Genomic DNA, 25470 nt, shown 5'->3' on the forward strand with positions numbered 1-25470 from the left:
TTACCTTTAGAAATTGCCATCACTATCACCTCTTCTTTTTACAACACTCTATAAGCGTTTGGGATCTGAGGAGCCCAATTGCTGTAGTTTTGAATGTACAGTTTAACTTGTATTTGTGAATGCAGTGACAAACTGTATTGACGACACTACCTATAGACTGGAATGTGTCCACTGATGACATAGTGGGCTAAGTGTTCATAACACATCCCCCAAACCCTCATGATGGATTATAACAGATTGTTTTAGAAACGCTGTCTTCTGCTGTTCTTTCCTGCCTCTATGCATGCATCTTAGCTCTCACAAACTTAAATCTCTGGAGATTTTCTGTCTTTGACACTTGTATTGATATTGGGTACTCCTTTTAACTATTACATTAACATGTCACATTCATCTATTGACTCTTTGGAAATATATGAAACGGGTCAAAATACAGTTCCATCAGTACTTACAGAAGAGAGTACTCTCATGTTTTGCCTTTGGAAAGAGTTTCTCTTAAATAACGTAAAATGTGTTGGAAAGAGATTACATTCTTTGGAGACAGTCAGTTACTGTACAGGAGGAGACTATGAACTATAAATCCCACTCACTAACAAGCTCTTTGCAGTTGGAGAACATCACACAGACACACTGAATCACAAGTTCACATTTACACAGATGCACACATCCTTCATCAGTGGGGAATCAAAGAGGGTCTTTTGAGACTATTTGGGCTACTATCAGATGGTAGTAACTTGAATGGATAGAGTGGCTCGTGAGGGACATTTTAGTTCAGTACTAACAAAACAAGGGGTGAAGTGAAGATGAATACTCTGGGTCCACTAGAGTCTTACAAGGCTGAAACATTGAAGGAAATGTGTAATCTGGGATGAACGATAGTAATGAAACATCCTTCACAGAGATGGGGATTGTGGTTTAAGTGACATTTTGGGGAATAAGTGCTCACACAAATGTAACTAAATAAATGTTTGGTATAAAATGACAGGAATGTGTGAGAGGGGAGGATGTTCATTGTTCTGTGGGAGACAGTGCTGATTGATCTGTATGGATTTCGTATTATACTCATGCTTTCTTAGATTACTATTGTCACTTGTATAACTTAAAAAAAATACAATTACAGTCTTATTAAATAAATCTGTGTTAGGAATGAATAAATGCTTTTAATTATAGTTTCATTATCTATTTTTTTATTTGTTTTCCATTTGCATATAATACCCAATTCACTTAGTGGCCAACCACTCAGATTATTTCAGTCTAGCCCCTCCAGTAAAGGTAATAAACATTACATCCCTTTAGAAAGTGGTGTCAACACTGATCTCCTGATCTGTATTCAATTCACAAGGTCCTGATTCCATTCAATTTGATAGAGATTTTATTTGGATATAGTGATAATTTCCATACCAATATTGCTAATAAGATACAGATTCTCTGAGAATGAAGGCTACAAACTGCACAGGTAACCTCTAGCTTGTATAACATGGTAAAGATGTAACTAATAGGAGGCAGGACACATGCTTATTTAATAAAAGAACTACAACTATAACAAAAGAAATCCTAAACATTATGACAGGACATTAAGTGGTGGAGGTGATGGTGTTGTTTTTGGGGTTGTTGGTGGAGGTGATGGTGTTTTTGTTGGGGTTGTTGGTGGAGGTGATGGTGTTTTTGTTGGGGTTGTTGGTGGAGGTGATGGTGTTTTTGTTGGGGTTGTTGGTGGAGGTGATGGTGTTGTTGTTGGGGTTGTTGGTGGAGATGGTGGTGTTGTTGTTGGGGTTGTTGGTGGAGGAGACTGTTTTTGTTAGGGTTGTTGGTGGAGGTGATGGTGTTGTTTTTGGGGTTGTTGGTGAGGATCGTGTTGATGGGGTTATAGAGGATGGGGATGGTGGTTCTGTTCTGCTGGGTTCCGTCTGTTCTGCTGGGTTAATGTTGGTGTGGAGGGTAATGAAGTGGCTGATAGGTTGACTTTGAGTGGGAGAAGGAAGGAGGGGGTGGGTGTTCAGGTACCGTTAGGATGTGGTAAATTAAAATGTTGATAAAGGGGGTGGGTTATGAATGTTGGCAGAGGAAGTGGGATGGTAGCAGGAAGGGGAGAGGGTATTATGGGGTCCAGTGGACAGTGAGGGTAGGAGGTGAGGAATATGGGGTGTAGGAGAGAAGAGGTGATGTGGTGTCGACTATGGTTAGGACATACAGGACTGAACGCATCATTGAAGGTCATAGGTAAGCATGAAACAGGGCTGTGTGATGGGTGTCGAGTGGAGGAAACGATTGAACATGTTGATGTATTGTGAACAGTATGATGTTGAGAGGGAAAGGTTGTATTAGAAGGTTAGAGGGGAGGGGAGGAAGTGGGATGTAGAGGGGTTGCTGGGGGGCGGGAATGGGAGTGGGATGGTTGCTAAGGCTTTATGTCGATTTCTCAGGGCGCCAGGTTTGAGTGGGAGGATATGATGAAGGTAGGCTGTTAGCGGCCTCACACTCCGGTACAGTAGGTGGCAGTATATGCACCTTCAATGGAAGCGATCAGCCATTTATTTTAGAAGAAGAAGGAAAGCGAGAAAGAAAGAAAGAAAGAGAGAGAGAAAGAAAACCAACAATACAACGTGCTTCTGGTACACTGCGTCGAAACAGTGGAGCTCGGAAAAGTGAATGGTATTTCGTGTTCATTCCTTCTATCCCTATGGTTCAGGGTAGAATACCGATTGGCCTCTATATATTTCTGTACATTTCCCCTAGCTTCAAACGTACAACTAGCGCTGACCTGGTTCTCCGTCACCCTGTTAAACCATTGAACGAATCGTACACGGATCGGATCGTTGAGGCACGCGAGGAGTGGGAGACGGTACTTGGGAACGTTTTCAACGTTTGTTGGTAAATCAAGTTATTGCTTTTATTTATACAAATTATTTATATTTACTAATTTCAGTGTCTGTATATAAGTTAATTAAACAAAGTAATGAAAAAACAAAGCATTTAACTGCGATTTGTAGGCTCCAACTCAGTTCAGATTACTTGCTAATTAGTTAGCCTAGTCTGCTATCTGTTGGTGTTGTAGCCTGTCCTGATTAGATAAATCCTAGTTCTGTAATTAGAAATCCATTGATTGGTCAGGTTTCTCATTATACCTTGCGACAGGGAGACTGTAGCCTGATTATCGTGCTGTGACTAATGGAATACCATAAACTGCTATTAAATAATGTACACCTTAGTTATTTTACCCAGATCTGTTATTCTGATGTTGTGATTGTTGTTTTTCCTGCATTGTGTTGTATTGTATTCCCATAAAACATGTTCATCAGTCATATGTGGCTCTGGTTTGGTCTTTATTGTAGCAGATGGAGGACAAACCCAGCCTGCTGCTCTCCTTCCCCACTGAGCCTAAAGAAGAGTCACTGGATTCTAATTTGGACAGTCGAGCTCAGTGTTCGTTGGTGGATTCAGAGATGAAATCAGAGAAGCTGAAAGACGGCGGTCAAACACTGGGGCCAAATGATATTAAATATGAAGAGAAGAAGATTGGGGGTTTAACTAATCAAGGTAAGAACTGATTTATGAAGAGGGTTTAATCCCAGCCAACATTTGTATGTGGGGCCCATATGGGTAGTAAATGGGTCCATGGGTTCCATAATGGCCCCATCTTGTTCCATGATTGCCCACATGGGTTTCATTCAGGATTACACTGGGTGTTAGGTGGGCCCCACCTGGGCAACAAATGCAAGACCCACATGGGCCCCATCTTGAAGCTTTATGTGGTACTACATGGTCTTTATTATACCCCAATCTATTATACACACCAGGCCTTTGTGGGCCATATTGCCCCCTGGTCTATGTTACATATCCCATTGATCAGAATAAAAGGCTTGGAACTAATAAGATGATAAATGCCTCCTCCTCTCACAGACATCCTACTTTTCCTCTGGACTATATGCATCTAGTTTGCTTGGACCTGGTCTGTAAATGGACTCTGTGGTTTAAGGGTCCATTGCAGTGTTGGGTTTTGTCTTCTGTTCTATCCACCATCTCTGATCACTTGAAACTATGTAGACAAAGCTTCTGGTACTTCTGGAGTTCATATAGTCATTTGGTATAACAAGGTTCCCAGGGAAGTAAAACAGCCTCACAACATGACAGATCCATTACTATACAATGCCCTCCACAAATTTTGGGACTCGTGGGGAAAATGCGCAAAAAGGGCGGTGAACTTTTTTTATTTTTTATTATCCTTTGGTAAATGATTGAAAAATATACTTTTCATTTCATGAGTAAAATCTATCTGATGTAGTATACACTGCTGAGCCAAAACATTCTGACCTGATATGCTGTTGGTCCTCCATGTGCCACCAAAACAGCACCGACCCACTGAGGCATGGACTCTACAAGACCCCTGAAGGTGTCCTGTGGTGTCGGGAACCCAGACATTAGCAGCAGATTGTCCAAGTCCTGTAAGTTGCGACGTGGAGCTGCCATGGATCGGACTTGTTGGTCCAGCACTTCCCATAGATGCTCAATGGGAGTGAGATCTGTGGAATTTGGAGGCCAGGGCAACACCGTTAATTCTTCGTGTTCCTCAAACCGTTCCCAAACAATGTGTGCATTGCCCTCGCAAGCCCATTGGATGCACCTTTGACAGTGAACAGGGGTCATCTTGGACACTGACCAGTTTGTGGCGACGCAGCCCCCACACACAGCAGGGTGTGATGCACTCTGTGTTGTGACACATTCCTCACAACATTTTGGAGGAATTTGGAGGCCAGGGCAACACCTTGAATTCTTCATGTTCCTCAAACCATACCCAAACAATGTGTGAAGTCTGGCAGGGTGCATTATCCTGCTGAAAGAGGCCACTGCCATCAGGGAATACCATTGTCATAAAGAGGTGTACCTGGTCTGTAACCATGTTTAGGGAGGGGGCAGGTGTCAAATTGACATCCACGTGAAAGCCTGGACCCAGGGTTTCCCAGCAGAACATTGCCCAGAGCATCACAATCCCTCCACAGGCTTGTCTTCCCACAGTGCATCCTGGTGCCATCACTTCCCCAGGTAAACTGTGCACATAAACGGCTGTCTGTGTGATGTGAACGACCTTGGGGCTCCTCAGACCAGGCAGCCTTCTTCCACTGCTCCAAGGTTCAGTTCTGATGCTTGTGTGCCTGTTGTAGGCACTTTTGATGGTGAACAGGGGTACTGACCACTTTGTCACCCAAGCCCCACACACAGCAGGGTGTGATGCACTGTGTGTTGTGACACATTCCTCCCGTAACCATAATTAAAATGTTCTGTGACTTGTGCCACAGTAGACCTTCTGTCGGTTCAGACCAAACGTGATAGCCAAACACCCTGTCACAGGTTAATTCTTGTCCCTCCTCTGACCACTTTTGGTAAGTACTCACCACTGCTGACCAGGAGTACCACTCAAGCCTTGTCGTTTTAGAGATGGTTAGGGTTAGGGTTAGTCGTCTGGCCATCAGAATTTGGCCCTTATCAAAGTTGATCAGGTTTTTACTCTTGCCCATTTTACCTGTATCCAACAAGTTGACTACAATAAGTGTTTGTTTGCCTACCATCTAATCTACCCAGACCTCGTCATGTGCTCTTGTTAAGAGATGATCAACAATATTCACTTCACCTGTGAGTGGTCATAATGTTTTGGCTCATCAGTGTATGTCCATTCATATTTTATGTTTTTAAGTTCACCTGATTGATTAGGAGCATTTAGGTGGTGGGCCTTCTCCCCAAACACATTGGTCTTGTTCGTTAGGTCTTCTTACTGGTTTCATGAGACGAGGGGTTCCTGATGACCTCCAGTAGCCTACTTCAAGTACAAAATACACACAAACGTGTGGCTGTACATTAGTGTATCACAGGCGCTTATGTTTATGATTTGGTGGCAGCAGAGTCTTTCTTCTGACAATCCTTCCAAATAACTTGTTTGAAGGCAGGTGGGGTCTGATAGTAGTTTTGGAACTGTCCTCACTGTGTGGGGGGAAATACATTCATCCTCTCCCATATAAAGTCTTCTGAGCTTCAGTTTATTTACTTTTCGTAATTATTGCCCTAATATAATTATTGCCCTAATAAGTTTTTTCAAGCATGTAACTATCTTTATTGTTCAAGTTGATAGACTACAATTACATTTCTAAAGCGTTTTCTTTCTCTGGGTGACACCGTTTTTGGAGGGCACTGAATTGATTAAAATGTTGGCAATATATTGTTATGCCTGGGGAAAATGTGAAACTGTTTTCAGAAAATGTTCATCACTCTTAAAACTCTTTGTATCGATTACAGTGAAGATCAATGTAACTATTCCGAGTGACTGCACTAATGAACCTTTCTGGTATTAATCACACAGATGAGCTTGCTGAAGTTGATACATTCCCTACGTGTGGAGATCAAGAACAGGAAGATTACGGAGATAAGTCTCACCCCTGCCCCCACTGTGGAATAAATTTCCTTTCTATATCATTGCTTAATAGGCATATTAACCCTAACTCAGGAGAGAAGCCATACTCCTGTTCTGACTGTGGGAAGGGTTTTTCACAATTATGCCACCTTACAAGTCACAAACGCATACACACTGGAGAGAAGCCATACTCCTGTTCTGAGTGTGGGAAAAGCTTCATTTCATCATATGGACTAACTAGACATAAGAGAATGCATACAGGGGAGAAACCTTACCTCTGTTCTGACTGTGGGAAGAGTTTCTCTTATTCAGGCTGCCTTAAACGTCACCTGTGCATACACAATGGATCGAAGCCATACTCCTGTCCTGACTGTGGGAAGAGTTTCTCAAGTTCAGGCGGCCTTAAAGGTCATCTGCGCATACACACTGGAGAGAACCCATACTCCTGTCCTGACTGTGGGAAGAGTTTCTCAAGTTCACGCAGCCTTAAAGGTCATCTGCGCATACACACCGGAGAGAACCCATACTCCTGTCCTGACTGTGGGAAGAGTTTCTCAAGTTCAGGCGGCCTTAAAGGTCACATGCGCATACACACTGGAGAGAACCTATACTCCTGTCCTGACTGTGGGAAGAGTTTCTCTCACATAAGCATCCTTACTATTCACCAGCGCATACACACTGGAGAGAAGCCATACTCCTGTCCTGACTGTGAGAAGAGTTTTTCTCGTTTAGGCAGCCTTAAAGATCACCAGCGCATACACACTAGAGAGAAACCATACTCCTGTCCTGACTGTGGAAATAGTTTCTCTCGTTTAGGCAGCCTTAAAGATCACCAGCGCATACACACTAGAGAGAAGCCGTACTCTTGTTCTCACTGTGGGAAGAGTTTCTCTCATACAGGCACCCTTAGAAATCACAAGCGCATACACACTGGAGAGAAGCCATACTCCTGTTCTGACTGTGGGAAAAGATTCTCTAGTTTAAGCGGCGTTATAACTCATCAGCGCGTACACACTGGAGAGAAGCCATACTCATGTTCTGACTGTGGGAAGAGTTTCTCTCATAAAGGCACCCTTATATATCACAAGCGCATACACACTAGAAAGAAGGCATACTCCTGTTCTGACTGTGGGAAAAATTTCTCTAGTTTAAGTGGTGTTAAAACTCACCAGCGCATACACACTTAAGAGAAGCCATACTTCTGTTCTGACTGTGAGAAGTCTTCCTCTCAATTAGGCAACCTAATATTCACCAGCGCAGGCACACTGGATAGAGGCCATACTCCAGTCCTGACTGTGGGAAGAGTTTCTCACTAGGGCATAGACACAGGAGAGGAAGCTTAACCTTGTTCTGACTGTGGGAAGAGTTTCATTTCGTCATATGAACTAACTTGTCATCAAAGATTTCGCACAGGAGAGAAGCCATACTCTTGTTCTGACTTTGGGAAGGGTTTCTCTCAACTATGTAACCTTACAGCTCACCCGCACATGCATGCTAGGTAGAAGCCTTACTCCTGTTCTGACTAAGGGAAGAGATTCAATCATATTGTTTCCCTCAAAACGCATCAGAGGGCACATAGTACAGGCTAACACTACTTTTAAATGTGGGAAGTGCTTTTTGACTCTCTTAACATATTGTCAAAACTGTATACCTTGTCTTAACTGACATACGTCATAGAGTACTGAAGGAACTGAAATACTTAAAACCTGTTCTCACAGGGAGTACCTGTGGGAGTGTTGGCCCCTCCATTATAGACAGTATAACAGATGACTGCTTCTTCCCTAAATAGTTCTTTGGGTCATTGTCCCTTTGTAGGTGGAAATGAACTCCAATCCAGCATTGTCCACAGGAAATGGCATATGGTGTCTGTTCTTTTTCCCATCTTAACATTTTCTTTGTATTGGCCAGTCTGAGACATGTCTTTATATTTGAAACTGTGCCTGTAAGGGCAGCATCCCAGGGTCACCTCTTCACTGATGATGTTGAGACTTGTGTTTTTGGGGTCATATTTAATGAAGCTACCAGTTGAGAACCAGTTTCCTGCTAGGAATGGCCTTCATTTCTCAGAACAAGTATGGACTGATGCTTGCCAGGTGGGCTCTCGTCGCCACTGGGATGCCCTCCCTCCAATGCCTTTCGGGGCTAGAGTCACTGGCTTGTTGTTGTCTCTCTGTTGCTCACTTGTGCAATTGGGCTGTACTCTGCTGGCAATACTCTGCCCTCATTCAGGGTGTCCCTTTGGTTGATGCCTGGCAATGTGGTTGGATTGATTTCCTGCCTGTTGGGCCCTGTCCGGGGCCTCCCCCGGGAAGGGGCAATTAGTGCTCTCACACATATAACTAAATAAATGTTTGGTATAAAATGACAGGTGTGTGAGAGGGGAGGATGTTCATTGTTCTGTGGGAGACCGGTGTGTAATCTGTATGGATTACATATTATACTCATGCTTTCTTGGATTATTAATGTCATTTGTATCACTTTTTAAAAAACATTTTACGGTCTCTCTGATTATCTCAGTCTAGCCCCTCCAGTAAAGGTAATAAACATTACATCCCTTTAGGAAGAGGTGTCGGCACTGATCTCCTGATTTGTATTTGATTCACAAGGTCCTGATTCCATTCAGTTTAATGTTGATTTAATTCAGATATAGTGTTCATTTCCATAGCAATATTGCTTATAAGAGAGAGATTCTTTGAGAATGAAGGCTATAAACTGCACAGGTATAAAATTTGAGACGTAACTAATAGGAGGCAGGACTCAGGCCGCAAACAAGAAACAAAAACTCTCCAACAGACCCTTGTTTATCAGGTGTCCTGCATTGCATTCTTTCTCTAAAGGTCTGGAACACCAGGTGTGGGCCATCAGCCCCCCCCCCCCCCAGCTCACTTGGAGAGGTGTGAAACTCTGTGTAAACTGGAATGTAAAGAAATCAATGATATTGTGGACATTTATCCGTAGTGATTTAACTTGTTCCCCATAAAAGGGTGAATATTCTAATATGCTTTATTTAACTGTACAGATTATAGATTAAACTTCACCAGATTGTTGTAGAATGTTTGTGTTGCCAGGCTGACAACAACAGGCGGCAACACCCAATCCATTAGACATTGGTTAAGTGGGATAGATCCTGTCCTTTGTGTTCATTGTGTTTGCCAAGGTAAAGTTATGCTAATAAATATTTTGGGGTGTGTTTTAGAAATGACTGCTATTAGGATGAATAGTAATGTCTCCAACAGTTATTTGAGTCTGTTCTGTGTAAAGAATCCTCCCGACACATTGTGTTTTATTGCTTTCATGAGTTTTAGATACTTATGTTATACTTTCTAGATGTTTATGCAGTTTAGGGGGACATTGAATATTGCTGGTATGTAACTATGAAATGTATTGCAACTATATTACTTGATCCAAATAAATGGTGTTACTTTGATATATAGATTATGACATCATTCCTAATTAATCTACAACAGGGCTGTCCACCTTGTTCCTGATCTACTGTCCTGCAGGTTTTCTATTCCACCCTGATTTAGCTTGTCATCTAGCAAATTTTTAGGTGTGCTAAATTAGGGTTGGAAAGAACCTACAGGACAATAGATCACAAGGAACAGGGTTAGGCAGCACTGATCTCCAATCACTCTGGTGGATTAATAACCCAAACCTGTGATACTGGTAATTACACACACACATACTTAAGAAATGACCAGATTTGCATATACCTGAGTCCTGGATTGTTACACAAACAATTGGTTTCTGTACTAGACTGAGAAGCTGCCTTTTGAGGCATTGTTGTAGGCCCAGGAATATACCTGGACTGGTAAACTGGCATACAGGGAAATGTCCAGTAGGCCGAGCCAAAATTAATGTAATCTTTTTTTAATTGTGCAACAACTGGCCCATAAAGCAGGGACAGCGGCACATTGGTTCATTTTCTTTATTGACACAAGGCTAGCCCAGTCACATCTCTTCCTAGGGCCATTGCCCTTCTGCTCTTTCTGAAGCATTCAAGGTTTTCATCTAAGGAATTGTTGAAAAACGGCTCCTTCTCTCAAGACTTTTGAACTCACTGCAGTGGTGACACCCGCTGGAGCGGAAAATATCATGTTTAATGTTCATATCTTCTTCCATAGTATCCTACATGACTTCCTGGTGCAGTGGTTAGACGTGTGCATTGGGAAGGGGAATTAAACAGCGGTTCGTATCCCTCATTCATCTTGCCTTTCCAGATTACTTTTTTATTTTAAACTGTGCATCCGCTCGAATGTTATCGGATTATGAAGGTGTCAAAAGATGCACTAAATGTAACGAGTAATATGAACAACAATAACAGGATTGTTTGAAAACAAAACGTTTGCTTAATTTCTTTAAATGACTAAATAAGGTGACCAGTCGAGGACGATGTAGGAAAGTCTCGGGCATCTGTTGAGATAAATGAAGTTTAAATAATGCTGATTTAATAACCATGTATTCTTATGTTTTTTTTTTATTAAATTGTATGCTACAGCCAGGTTAGGGAAATATGATTGAATACAATAACCATAAAAAGTTTAGAACTCCATACATTACACTCAGCCACACTCACTCAGACTTTACACCTGGCTCAGATAGAGAGACAGGATTAAAACCCCACAATTAACATACAAATGAAACTGCCCCCTATACAGCACAAAGAGACCTTCTGTCTCCAGCCCCCTGATGTTCTAGTTTAGGTTAGGACAATAGAATGTAAATTACTGTAACCTGGTTAAGATTTCACACCTGTATGCAAAGAACCTGTTGATCTATGACCGAGAGTAACCCCCAAATGGGAAGAGTTTAGAGCATGCCCTTCTTCATTGGACAGCGAAAACAAAGAGATTCGTCCAACATGTCACCATGCCAACAAAGAGCCAATAAGGATGGGTTTTACTCACGAGAGTGAAAAGAAACCGCCCCTGTGGCGGGAGTATCAAAACCGATGTTCGATCTTTATTCGGGGCGAATATTTTGTGGAAGCTTGAGAGTTGAGCAAATATTTGACCGCTGCAGTGTATTTCATGTATTTTGACTTATCAATTCATATTAATAAATCTTTGTACTAAATTTCCATTTGGACCGGAGCCTCGTCCTTCTTCAGAAATTCTGATACACGTAAAATTCTTAACACATCGAACAAACAAAGAAACCAACCTTTTATAATAGGCTTTGGAGAAAGCACGTGATCAAACGAGGCTTCGACGACATCATTCAGTATTGTTACAATGATGCTATCCTCAGCCGGCCGCGGGCCTTTCACATGGATCAGACTGGGTTGAAAAACATTTTGTATATGTCTGAATGATACATAAAATACAGTGGCTCCGATGCTTGATTTAAGATGTAGTATTAACTTACGAGCAAATATTCCTGAAGTAGAAATTATAAATGCAGTGTTGCCAGGGTTTCAACAAATCAATATATGAACATCTCGACTCGAACCAGACTTTCAAAATAGTTACGCATCTGGCCACAATTATACACACTGAGCTATCAGCCAGCTGATGTGTTATCGAAATTTGAATGAGAATTCTAACAATAGGCTACACTAATTTGATAATCACCGGTTATTGATAATGAATAAGGTGTAGCACAAACAGTGAAATTCACCAGTTAATTTGTGATTTTTATGAGTTCAAGACTTGATAATTATGTTGTAGAGTAATTTGATTTAATATGATTTAAAGCATGGTTGGAGCCATGTCTTTCAAAATCTTATCAGACGGTTGTGTGACGTCCGAAGCTTCAAATGTCATCAATCACGTGATAATGTTTCTCGGATACAAGTGGATACACTCCTTGACCGCTTGGTGCAGATTGGGTTGACATTTCAAAGCAAACCTCGAAGCGTGGGCTTCCTGCATCCCAACACTCCCCGATATTGTGCAGCAGTAGGTGATTGTGGAAGGAGGAGAGTTGGCTGGCCATATCCACTGCCAGGCAGAGGAGGAGGTGTGTGACCTGGAAGCCGAGGGGGGACAGAGTGTGCAGGAGTAAGGAAGTTGAAGTGGTAAACATGGAGTCGCTTGTTGTTGTACTGTTGAATATTACATTCTATCAACGGGAGCATGTGATTTGTCACGCAATTGTTGCTTCTGGCTCTCAACTGTCTCGCTTCTAAAAGGGTTCCAATGCGTCTGGTTACCTCAACTTTTTTTCCTCTGCAATATACGCTTGTGTCTTTAAACCGCAACAGACAGCAAATATATTGTGTGGGTGTTAACATATTAAGTATTCTCTGGCATAGCGTTGTGACGCCGGACCGGGGTGCTAGCTGTCCTTACGGGATGAAAAATGAAAAAGCGGTCTAATCGCATGTAAAGCCGATCCTGCTGTAAATTCACCCAAAAGCTGACGTAGAACTGTGATAACAGCATAGAAACACACGATATTTAATTAGGTGCTTTCTATAAATATAGAATGACGTCTTTAAGAGTACATTTTCATTCATTTAATTCAAGTGGGGCACAATTTCCACCAGGCACCGGCAAAATTCGTCCCCCTGTCAATCAAAAAATATAGTACCTAAATTGACCAATTTCATTGAGATATTTATCCTTTCCCTCGCCAACACATTCAATGGGTTTAATTTAGTACTTAAATTCACCAAAAGGTATACTATACTCAACTTTTTGTTTGTGCAGTAAAAAAATTTTTGTTAGAGGTTAAGGCAATCCTCACATGTGAACATTTAGCACAACACTCTGTTTCACCTGCAAAAGGTGATAACTCAATCAAAAGGATTTACTCATGTTTCAAATGTTTATTTATTAATGAATTTGTTTACAATTTTCACCAAAATAAAGAAAAGGTTCCTTTATATTGCTTAAACCAAGACAGTCAAAATGCTAAGACATATATCGTCAAATGACCGTGTACTCTTAAAGTGCAACGAAAACCCACTAGAAAACACTGTGAAATTGCTATTATTGTCTAAATAGCCTACTATGGCTGTCAAAAAAAAATTCTTCATACAGTTCTCATTATTGTAGCTAGCTTTTTACAGCAAACAGAAGGTGAAAAACAACAACAAAATGATGTATATTATGTACATCACACTTTGTAAAATAAATAAGATGCTGCAACTTAATCAACCCCATGGGTCATCTAATCTCCCCCCTGTCTGACCACAACATTTCCTCCAGACCACACCAGACATCCTCCCTTGCAATGCAACATGGGAAACTATTTTGGCATGAAACACTCTAACACCACTTCCTCTCCCTCATAACAACACCACGCACTGTACCTCTATCTCATCCCTCTATTATCACCTGTATCTCATCCCTCTATTATCACCTGTATCTCATCCCTCTATTATCACCTGTATCTCATCCCTCTATTATCACCTGCATCTCATCCCTCTATTATCACCTGCATCTCATCCCTCTATTATCACCTGTATCTCATCTCTCTATTATCACCTGTATCTCATGCCTCTATTATCACCTGTATCTCATCCCTCTATTATCACCTGTATCTCATCCCTCTATTATCACCTGTATCTCATCCCTCTATTATCACCTGTATCTCATCCCTCTATTACTGCTGGTCTTTCAAAAAAGCTCTTTTTCGGCCTACATTATAACCCTCCGATGGTCTTCATTTGTAGTGAAACTCGGGGTCTTTTGGACTCCAGAAAATAACATTTTTTATTTATTTTTTACACAAATATATAAATGCAAATTGGCTAGCAATTTCGCCAAACAAATATCAAGAAATATTGCAGCAGTTTGTCTTTCGTATACACTTCTGCGATGGGACTGAGCGCAAAATAGCTTCAGTGACTTCTTATAGCACAGAGTACACTATAGTACACTGTCAGTCAAAAGGAGATGCAGTTTGACAGATCGTCATATCCTCCAATCATCACGCGGAAGCCCGGAGTCCGGGCCAGCCCACTCCTCATTCACCCCCAGAGACGCGTCCATGGGCGGGACATAATCACAGCATTTATCCAATCACCGTCTACTTTCGGAGCACTGAAAAAAAACTGTTCTAAGCAGCCCCATTGAAGTCAATGGACGCTCTGCTTCAACAGGGAAATGCACTGTGACACTGCGGGATTGTATGAGAAGAAAATCGAGTCAGCCGACCTGTAGCTGATTCTGAACTAACTACTTTTATTTCATCCCTCTATTATCACCTGTATCTCATCCCTCTATAATCAACTATATCTCATCTTTCTATTATCACCTGTATCTCATCCCCCTATAATCACCTTTATCTCATCCCTCTTATCGTCTGTATCTCATTCCTCAATTATCACCTGTATCTCATCCCTCTATTATCTCTGTATCTCATCCATCCATTTTTACTTGTATCTGTGTTTCAATTTCTCAGGGAGGCAGGTTTTAGTAGAAGAATATGATGTAGATAGGCCTCACACTCCGGTACAGTAGGTGGCAGTATATGCACTTTTCACATGATTGCGATTCGACAACGAAGAAGAAGAAAAAGCATAGAGGTTTTGCATTTTCTTCTTTGATCTCGTCAAGCTTCTAGGTCTGGTTTAAGAGGCTCCTTAACCGAAAGGAGATACCTTGCAGAAAGAGTAAGAAAATTATGATTCGTTTGCCTGTTTAGGGAAGAATAACGATTGTCCACACCATACACGGACCCGCTAATTTATTTAAACCCCCTAGCTTGAAATAACAGAAAAACGGAGAACTAGCTCTTAACTGGTTCTCAGTCACCCTGTTCACGGTGGAATGACCGTTGAACGAGTCGTACACGGATCGAATCGTTGAGGCTGGCGAGGAATAGGAGACGGTACTAGGAAAATAATCTGCTTACGTTGGTAAATGAAGATATTGCTTTTTATTTATATTTACTATTTACTGTGTCTTCACATAGTTAAATCAGTAGAAGTCAATTAAGCTAAGTGATGAAAAAACATAGCATATAACAGCTTTTTGTAGGCTCCAACCCCATTTGGTTAACAGGCTAATTCGCTAGCCTAGTCTGCTACCTGTTGGTGTTGTAGACTGTCCTTCTGATTAGATAGAAATCTTAATTCTGTAATTGCAAATTCATTCATTCCTCCGGTTTCTCATAATACCTTGCAACAGGGAGACTGTAGCCTGATTATCTGGCAGTGTCTACCGAAAAACCATAAACTGCTAGTTAAACAGTAAAGAAAATGTTCATTTTGGGTCACATCCCTTGCAGTTAAAAATGAGTGTTTTGTTGTTGTCGTCTTTGTACTCGATACAGTCAAGTACACTAAGTATTTTACCCAGATCTGTTGTTTTGATATTGTGATTGTTTGTTGTTTTTCCTCCATTGTGTTGCATTGTATTCCCATCAGACATGTTCATCAGTCTTATGTGGGTCTGGTTTGGTCTTTATTTTAGCAGATGGAGGACAAACCCAGCCTGCTGCTCTCCTTCCACACTGAGCCTAAAGAAGAGTCACTGGATCCTTATTGGGACAGTGGAACTCAGTGTTCGTTGGTGGATTCAGAGATGAAATCAGAGAAGCTGGAAGACTGCAGTCAAACACTGGGGACGAATGATATTAAATATGAAGAGGAGAAGAAGATTGGGGATTTTACTAATCAAGGTAAGGACTGGTTTATGAAGAGGGTTTAATCCCAGCCAACATTTGTATGTGGGGCCCATATGGGTTTGATTCAGGATTACATTGGGTGTTAGGTGGTCCCCAACTGTGCAACCTATGCAAGACCCATGTGAGTCCCATCTTCAAGCTTTATGTGGTGCTACATGGGAACTACATTGGACTGAAATGGCGGGTTTCTCCACAGGCTCCATATTGGGCTCATTTCAACTACCCACTTTATTATACCCCAATCTATTATACACACCAGGCCTTTGTGGGCCATATTTCCCCCTGGTCTATGTTACATATCCCATTGATCAGAATAAAAGGCTTGGAACTAATGAGATGATAAATGCCTCTATTTCTCACATACATGTTTTCAGGAGTGTAACTATCTTTGTAGCCCTATCCTGACAATTGTTTTCCTGATCAGGTTGATAAACAACAATGACATTTAAAGTGTTTTCTTACCCTGGGTGACACCATTTTTGGAGGGCACTGAATGAATTAAAATGTTGGCAATTTATTGTTATGCCTGGGGGAACTGTTTTCAGAAAATGTTTACGTTTATCACTCTTAACTCTTGGAATAGTTCCATTGAACTTTAATGTATTCAACTAACTGCATTGACATAGTGTCACTGCACTAATGAACTTTTCTGATATTAATCACACAGATGAGTTTGCTGAAGTTCTTACATTGCCTACACCTGGAGAGCAACAGCAGGATGATTGTGAAGAAAAGTCTCACCTCTGCCCCCATTGTGGAAAACATTTCCTTTCTATATCACTGCTAAAAAGACATATTAATATACACTCTGGAGAGAAACCATACTCCTGTTTTGACTGTGGGAAGAGTTTCTCAAGTTCAGGCAGCCTTAAAGGTCATCTGCGCATACACACTGGAGAGAACCCATACTCCCGTCCTGACTGTGGGAAGAGTTTCTCAAGTTCACGCAGCCTTAAAGGTCACATGCGCATACACACTGGAGAGAACCTATACTCCTGTCCTGACTGTGGGAAGAGTTTCTCTTACATAAGCACCCTTACTATTCACCAGCGCATACACACTGGAGAGAAGCCTTACTCCTGTTCTGACTGTGGGAAGAGTTTCTCTCAATCAGCCCACCTTAATATTCACCAGCGCATACACACTGGAGAGAAGCCTTACTCCTGTTCTGACTGTGAGAAGAGTTTCATTTCATCATATAAACTAACTAGACATCAGAGAACGCACACAGGAGAGAAGCCCTACTCCTGTTGTGACTGTGGGAAGAGTTTCTCAAGTTCAGGCAGCCTTAAAGGTCATCTGTGCATACACACTGGAGAGAACCCATACTCCCGTCCTGACTGTGGGAAGAGTTTCTCAAGTGCACGCAGCCTTAAAGGTCACATGCGCATACACACTGGAGAGAACCTATACTCCTGTCCTGACTGTGGGAAGAGTTTCTCTCACATAAGCAACCTTACTATTCACCAGCGCATACACACTGGAGAGAAGCCATACTCCTGTTCTGCCTGTGGGAAGAGTTTCTCTCACATAAGCACCCTTACTATTCACCAGCGCATACACACTGGAGAGAAGCCTTACTCCTGTTCTGACTGTGGGAAGAGTTTCTCTCAATCAGCCCACCTTAATATTCACCAGCGCATACACACTGGAGAGAAGCCTTACTCCTGTTCTGACTGTGGGAAGAGTTTCATTTCATCATATACACTAACTAGACATCAGAGAACGCACACAGGAGAGAAGCCCTACTCCTGTTGTGACTGTGGGAAGAGTTTCTCAGGTTCAGGCAGCCTTAAAGATCATCTGCGCATACACACTGGAGAGAACCCATACTCCTGTCCTGACTGTGGGAAGAGTTTCTCAAGTTCAGGCGGCCTTAAAGGTCACATGCGCATACACACTGGAGAGAACCTATACTCCTGTCCTGACTGTGGGAAGAGTTTCTCTCACATAAGCATCCTTACTATTCACCAGCGCATACACACTGGAGAGAAGCCTTACTCCTGTTCTGACTGTGGGAAGAGTTTCTCTCAATCAGCCCACCTTAATAATCACCAGCGCATACAAACTGGAGAGAAGCCTTACTCCTGTTCTGACTGTGAGAAGAGTTTCATTTCATCATATAAACTAACTAGACATCGGAGAACGCACACAGGAGAGAAGCCCTACTCCTGTTGTGACTGTGGGAAGAGTTTCTCAAGTTCAGGCAGCCTTAAAGGTCATCTGCGCATACACACTGGATAGAACCCATACTCCTGTCCTGACTGTGGGAAGAGTTTCTCAAGTTCACGCAGCCTTAAAGGTCATCTGCGCATACACACTGGAGATAAGCCATACTCCTGTCCTGACTGTGGGAAGAGTTTCTCTCACATATGCATCCTTACTATTCACCAGCGCATACACACTGGAGAGAAGCCATACTCCTGTCCTGACTGTGGGAAGAGTTTCTCTCACATATGCATCCTTACTATTCACCAGCGCATACACACTGGAGAGAAGCCATACTCCTGTCCTGACTGTGGGAAGAGTTTTTCTTATTTAGGCAGCCTTAAAGATCACCAGCGCATACACACTAGAGAGAAGCCTTACTCTTGTTCTCACTGTGGGAAGAGTTTCTCCCATACAGGCACCCTTAGTAATCACAAGCGCATACACACTGGAGAGAAGCCATACTTCTGTTCTGACTGTGGGAAAGGATTCTCTAGGTTAAGTGGCGTTACAACCCATCAGCGCGTACACACTGGAGAGAAGCCATACTCATGTTCTGACTGTGGGTAGAGTTTCTCTCGTGAAGGCACCCTTAAATATCACAAGCGCATACACAATAGCGAGAAGGCATACTCCTGTTCTGACTGTGGGAAAAATGTCTCTAGTTTAAGCGGTGTTAAAACTCACCAGCGCATACACACTTAAGAAAAGCCATACTTCTGTTCTGACTGTGAGAAGACTTCCTCTCAATTAGGCAACCTAATATTCACCAGTGCAGGCACACTGGATAGAGGCCATGCTCCTGTCCTGACTGTGGGAAGAGTTTCTCATTCAGGCAGCCTTAAAACTCACTAGCGCATAGACACAGAAGAGGAAGCTTAACCTTGTTCTGACTGTGGGAAGAGTTTCATTTCGTCATATGAACTAACTTGTTATCAAAGATTTCGCACTGGAGAGAAGCCATACTCTTGTTCTGACTTTGGGAAGGGTTTCTCTCAACTATGTAACCTTACAGCTCACCCGCACATGCATGCTAGGTAGAAGCCTTACTCCTGTTCTGACTAAGGGAAGAGATTCAAGCATATTGTTTCCCTCAAAACACATCAGAGGGCACATAGTACAGCTAACACTACTTTTAAATGTGGGAAGTGCTTTTTTACTCTCTTAACATAGTGTCAAAACTGTATACCTTCTCTTAACTGACATACGTCATAGAGTACTGAAGGAACTGAAATACTTAAAACCTGTTCTCACAGGGAGTACCGCCGCCGGGACACCAAAACCTTTATACCACAAAGTGTGCACATTTTTGAAAAACTTAGCTATTATGGCAACTAACTCCTATGCAAGTGTTTGAGTATAGTCAACATCCAGAAAAATGGCACCAGGGTCACTAGATATATTTACTTAGCCATTCAGTGAGTCCAGTGACTGTGTTGGCCCCTCCATTATAGACAGTATAACAGATGACTGCTTCTTCCCTAAATAGTTCTTTGGGTCATTGTCCCTTTGTAGGTGGAAATGAACTCCAATCCAGCATTGTCCACAGGAAATGGCATATGGTGTCTGTTCTTTTTCCCATCTTAACATTTTCTTTGTATTGGCCAGTCTGAGACATGTCTTTATATTTGCAACTGTGCCTGTAAGGGCAGCATCCCAGGGTCACCTCTTCACTGATGATGTTGAGACTTGTGTTTTTGGGGTAATATTTAATGAAGCTACCAGTTAAGAACCAGTTTCCTGCTAGGAATGGCCTTCATTTCTCAGAACAAGTATGGACTGATGCTTGCCAGGTGGGCTCTCGTCGCCACTGGGATGCCCTCCCTCCAATGCCTTTCGGGGCTAGAGTCACTGGCTTGTTGTTGTCTCTCTGTTGCACACTTGTGCAATTGGGCTGTACTCTGCTGGCAATACTCGGCCCTCATTCAGGGTGTCCCTTTGGTTGATGCCTGGCAATGTGGTTGGATTGATTTCCTGCCTGTTGGGCCCTGTCCGGGGCCTCCCCCGGGAAGGGGCAATTAGTGCTCTCACACATTTAACTAAATAAATGTTTGGTATAAAATGACAGGTGTGTAAGAGGGGAGGATGTTCATTGTTCTGTGGGAGACCGGTGTGTAATCTGTATGGATTACATATTATACTCATGCTTTCTTGGATTATTAATGTCATTTGTATCACTTTTTAAAAAACATTTTACGGTCTCTCTGATTATCTCAGTCTAGCCCCTCCAGTAAAGGTAATAAACATTACATCCCTTTAGGAATAGGTGTCGGCACTGATCTCCTGATTTGTATTTGATTCACAAGGTCCTGATTCCATTCAGTTTAATGTTGATTTAATTCAGATATAGTGTTCATTTCCATAGCAATATTGCTTATAAGAGAGAGATTCTTTGAGAATGAAGGCTATAAACTGCACAGGTATAAAATTTGAGACGTAACTATTAGGAGGCAGGACTCGGGCCGCAAACAAGAAACAAAAACTCTCCAACAGACCCTTGTTTATCAGGTGTCCTGCATTGCATTCTTTCTCTAAAGGTCTGGAACACCAGGTGTGGGCCATCAGCCCCCCCCCCCCCCCAGCTCACTTGGAGAGGTGTGAAACTCTGTGTAAACTGGAATGTAAAGAAATCAATGATATTGTGGACATTTATCCGTAGTGATTTCACTTGTTCCCCATAAAAGGGTGAATATTCTAATATGCTTTATTTAACTGTACAGGTTATAGATTAAACTTCACCAGATTGTTGTAGAATGATTGTGTTGCCAGGCTGACAACAACAGGCGGCAACACCCAATCCATTAGACATTGGTTAAGTGGGATAGATCCTGTCCTTTGTGTTCATTGTGTTTGCCAAGGTAAAGTTATGCTAATAAATATTTTGGGGTGTGTTTTAGAAATGACTGCTATTAGGATGAATAGTAATGTCTCCAACAGTTATTTGAGTCTGTTCTGTGTAAAGAATCCTCCCGACGGATTGTGTTTTATTGCTATCATGTGTTTTAGATACTTATGTTATACTTTCTAGATGTTTATGCAGTTTAGGGGGACATTGAATATTGCTGGTATGTAACTATGAAATGTATTGCAACTATATTACTTGATCCAAATAAATGGTGTTACTTTGATATATAGATTATGACATCATTCCTAATTAATCTACAACAGGTCTGTCCACCTTGTTCCTGATCTACTGTCCTGCAGGTTTTCTATTCCACCCTGATTTAGCTTGTCATCTAGCAAATTTTTAGGTGTGCTAAATTAGGGTTGGAAAGAACCTACAGGACAATAGATCTCAAGGAACAGGGTTAGGCAGCACTGATCTCCAATCACTCTGGTGGATTAATAACCCAAACCTGTGATACTGGTAATTACACACACACATACTTAAGAAATGACCAGATTTGCATATACCTGAGTCCTGGATTGTTACACAAACAATTGGTTTCTGTACTAGACTGATGAGAAGCTGCCTTTTGAGGCATTGTTGTAGGCCCAGGAATATACCTGGACTGGTAAACTGGCATACAGGGAAATGTCCAGTAGGCCGAGCCAAAATTAATGTAATCTTTTTTTAATTGTGCAACAACCGGCCTATAAAGCAGGGACAGCGGCACATTGGTTCATTTTCTATATTGACACAAGGCTAGCCCAGTCACATCTCTTCCTAGGGCCATTGCCCTTCTGCTCTTTCTGAAGCATTCAAGGTTTTTATCTAAGGAATTGTTGAAAAACGGCTCCTTCTCTCAAGACTTTTGAACCCACTGCAGAGTGGTGACACCTGCTTGAGAGGAAAATATCATGTTTAATGTTCATATCTTCTTCCATAGTATCCTACATGACTTCCTGGTGCAGTGGTTAGACGTGTGCATTGGGAAGGGGAATTAAACAGCGGTTCGTATCCCTCATTCATCTTGCCTTTCCAGATTACTTTTTTTTTTTTAAACTGTGCATCCGCTCGAATGTTATCGGATTATGAAGGTGTCAAAAGATGCACTAAATGTAACGAGTAATATGAACAACAATAACAGGATTGTTTGAAAACAAAACGTTTGCTTAATTTCTTTAAATGACTAAATAAGGTGACCAGTCGAGGACGATGTAGTTTAAATAATGAAGTTTAAATAATGCTGATTTAATAACCATGTATTCTTATGTTTTTTTTTTATTAAATTGTATGCTGCAGCCAGGTTAGGGAAATATGATTGAATACAATAACCATAAAAAGTTTACATTACACTCAGCCACACTCACTCAGACTTTACACCTGGCTCAGATAGAGAGACAGGATTAAAAACCCACAATTAACATACAAATGAAACTGCCCCCTATACAGCACAAAGAGACCTTCTGTCTCCAGCCCCCTGATGTTCTAGTCTAGGTTAGGACAATAGAATGTAAATTACTGTAACCTGGTTAAGATTTCACACCTGTATGCAAAGAACCTGTTGATCTATGACCGAGAGTAACCCCCAAATGGGAAGAGTTTAGAGCATGCCCTTCTTCATGGTAAAGCGAAAACAAAGAGATTCGTCCAACATGTCACCATGCCAACAAAGAGCCAATAAGGATGGGTTTTACTCACGAGAGTGAAAAGAAACCGCCCCTGTGGCAGGAGTATCAAAACCGATTTTCGATCTTTATTCTGGGCAAATATTTTGTGGAAGCTCGAGGGTTGAGCAAATATTTGACCGCTGCAGTGTATTTCATGTATTTTGACTTATCAATTCATATTAATAAATCTTTGTACTAAATTTCCATTTGGACCGGAGCCTCGTCCTTCTTCAGAAATTCTGATACACGTAAAATTCTTAACACATCGAACAAACAAAGAAACCAACATTTTATAAGAGGCTTTGGAGAAAGCACGTGATCAAACGAGGCTTCGACGACATCATTCAGTATTGTTACAATGATGCTATCCTCAGCCGGCCGCGGGCCTTTCACATGGATCAGACTGGGTTGAAAAACATTTTGTATATGTCTGAATGATACATAAAATACAGTGGCTCCGATGCTTGATTTAAGATGTAGTATTAACTTACGAGCAAATATTCCTGAAGTAGAAATTATAAATGCAGTGTTGCCAGGGTTTCAACAAATCAATATATGAACATCTCGACTCGAACCAGACTTTCAAAATAGTTACGCATCTGGCCACAATTATACACACTGAGCTATGTTGAGATAAATGTAGTTTAAATAATGCTGATTTAATAACCATGTATTCTTATGTTTTTGTTTTATTAAATTGTATGCTGCAGCCAGGTTAGGGAAATATGATTGAATACAATAACCATTAAAAGTTTACATTACACTCAGCCACACTCACTCAGACTTTACACCTGGCTCAGATAGAGAGACAGGATTAAAAACCCACAATTAACATACAAATGAAACTGCCCCCTATACAGCACAAAGAGACCTTCTGTCTCCAGCCCCCTGATGTTATAGTCTAGGTTAGGACAATAGAATGTAAATGACTGTAACCTGGTTAAGATTTCACACCTGTATGCAAATAACCTGTTGATCTATGACCGAGAGTAAGAGCATGCCCTTCTTCATGGTAAAGCGAAAACAAAGAGATTCGTCCAACATGTCACCATGCCAACAAAGAGCCAATAAGGATGGGTTTTACTCAAGAGAGTGAAAAGTAACCGCCCCTGTGGCAGGAGTATCAAAACCGATTTTCGATCTTTATTCTGGGCAAATATTTTGTGGAAGCTCGAGGGTTGAGCAAATATTTGACCGCTGCAGTGTATTTCATGTATTTTGACTTATCAATTCATATTAATAAATCTTTGTGCTAAATTTCAATTTGGACCGGAGCCTCGTCCTTCTTCAGAAACTCTGATACACGTAAAATTCTCAACAGCTATCAGCCAGCTGATGTCTTATCGAAATTTGAATGAGAATTCTAACAATAGGCTACACTAATTTGATAATCACCAGTTATTGATAATTAATAAGGTGTAGCACAAACATTGAAATTCACCAGTTAATTTGTGATTTTTTATGAGTTCAAGACTTGATAATTATGTTGTAGAGTAATTTGATTTCATATGATTTAAAGCATGGTTGGAGCCATGTCTTTCAAAATCTTATCAGACGGTTGTGTGACGTCCGAAGCTTCAAATGTCATCAATCACGTGATAATGTTTCTCGGATACAAGTGGATACACTCCTTGACCGCTTGGCGCAGATTGGGTTGACATTTCACAGCAAACCTCGAAGCGTGGGCTTCCTGCATCCCAACACTCCCCGATATTGTGCAGCAGTAGGTGATTGTGGAAGGAGAGTTGGCTGGCCATATCCACTGCCAGGCAGAGGAGGAGGTGTGTGACCTGGAAGCCGAGGGGGGACAGAGTGTGCAGGAGTAAGGAAGTTGAAGTGGTAAACATGGAGTCGCTTGTTGTTGTACTGTTGAATATTACATTCTATCAACGGGAGCATGTGATTTGTCACGCAATTGTTGCTTCTGGCTCTCAACTGTCTCGCTTCTAAAAGGGTTCCAATAAGCGTCTGGTTACCTAAACTTTTTTTCCTCTGCAAAATACGCTTGTGTCTTTAAACAGCAACAGACAGCAAATATATTGTGTGGGTGTTAACATATTAAGTATTCTCTGGCATAGCGTTGTGACACCGGACCGGGGTGCTAGCTGTCCTTACGGGATGAAAAATGAAGAAGCGGTCTAATCGCATGTAAAGCCGATCCTGCTGTAAATTCACCCAAAAGCTGACGTAGAACTGTGATAACAGCATAGAAACACACGATATTTAATTAGGTGCCTTCTATAAATATAGAATGACGTCTTTAAGAGTACATTTTCATTCATTTAATTCAAGTGGTGCACAATTTCCACCAGGCACCGGCAAAATTCATCCCCCTGTCAATCGAAAAATATAGTACCTAAATTGACCAATTTAATTTAGATATTTATCCTCTCCCTCGCCAACACATTCAATGGGTTTAATTTAGTACTTAAATTCACCAAAAGGTATACTATACTCAACTTTTTGTTTGTGCAGTAAAAACATTTTTGTTAGAGGTTAAGGCAATCCTCACATGTGAACATTTAGCACAACACTCTGTTTCACCTGCAAAAGGTGATAACTCAATCAAAAGGATTTACTCATGTTTCAAATGTTTATTTATTAATGAATTTGTTTACATTAATAAAATGTTCCTTTATATTGCTTAAACCAGGATAGTCAAAATGCTAAGACATATATCGTCAAATGACCGTGTACTCTTAAAGTGCAACGAAAACCCACTAGAAAACACT

General features: G+C 41.4%; 1 protein-coding gene and 1 pseudogene across 1 annotated transcript; both read left to right on the forward strand.

Moving 5' to 3' along the window:
- The first annotated feature begins 2397 nt into the window (after window positions 1-2397).
- LOC105009847 lies at window positions 2398-8523 on the forward strand (annotated as a pseudogene).
- Window positions 8524-14501: 5978 nt separating this feature from the next.
- Window positions 14502-18361, forward strand: LOC114839780 (zinc finger protein 345-like). The gene is made up of 3 exons (XM_029122099.2): window positions 14502-15206; window positions 15763-15970; window positions 16644-18361. Exons 2-3 carry the CDS (start codon window positions 15766-15768, stop codon window positions 18218-18220), a joined length of 1782 nt encoding a protein of 593 aa, XP_028977932.2. The 5' UTR covers window positions 14502-15206; window positions 15763-15765; the 3' UTR covers window positions 18221-18361.
- The last annotated feature ends 7109 nt before the right edge of the window (window positions 18362-25470 follow it).

The sequence above is a fragment of the Esox lucius genome, chromosome 9 (assembly GCF_011004845.1).
Source record: "Esox lucius isolate fEsoLuc1 chromosome 9, fEsoLuc1.pri, whole genome shotgun sequence".
Lineage (NCBI taxonomy): Eukaryota > Metazoa > Chordata > Actinopteri > Esociformes > Esocidae > Esox > Esox lucius.

Excerpts from the sequence above, each read along its gene's own strand:
- LOC114839780 (XM_029122099.2), top strand. The coding sequence starts at position 15,766 with ATGGAGGACAAACCCAGCCTGCTGCTCTCCTTCCACACTGAGCCTAAA. Across the intron at positions 15,971-16,643 it reads TGGGGATTTTACTAATCAAG|ATGAGTTTGCTGAAGTTCTT; the intron begins GTAAGGACTGGT and ends TTAATCACACAG.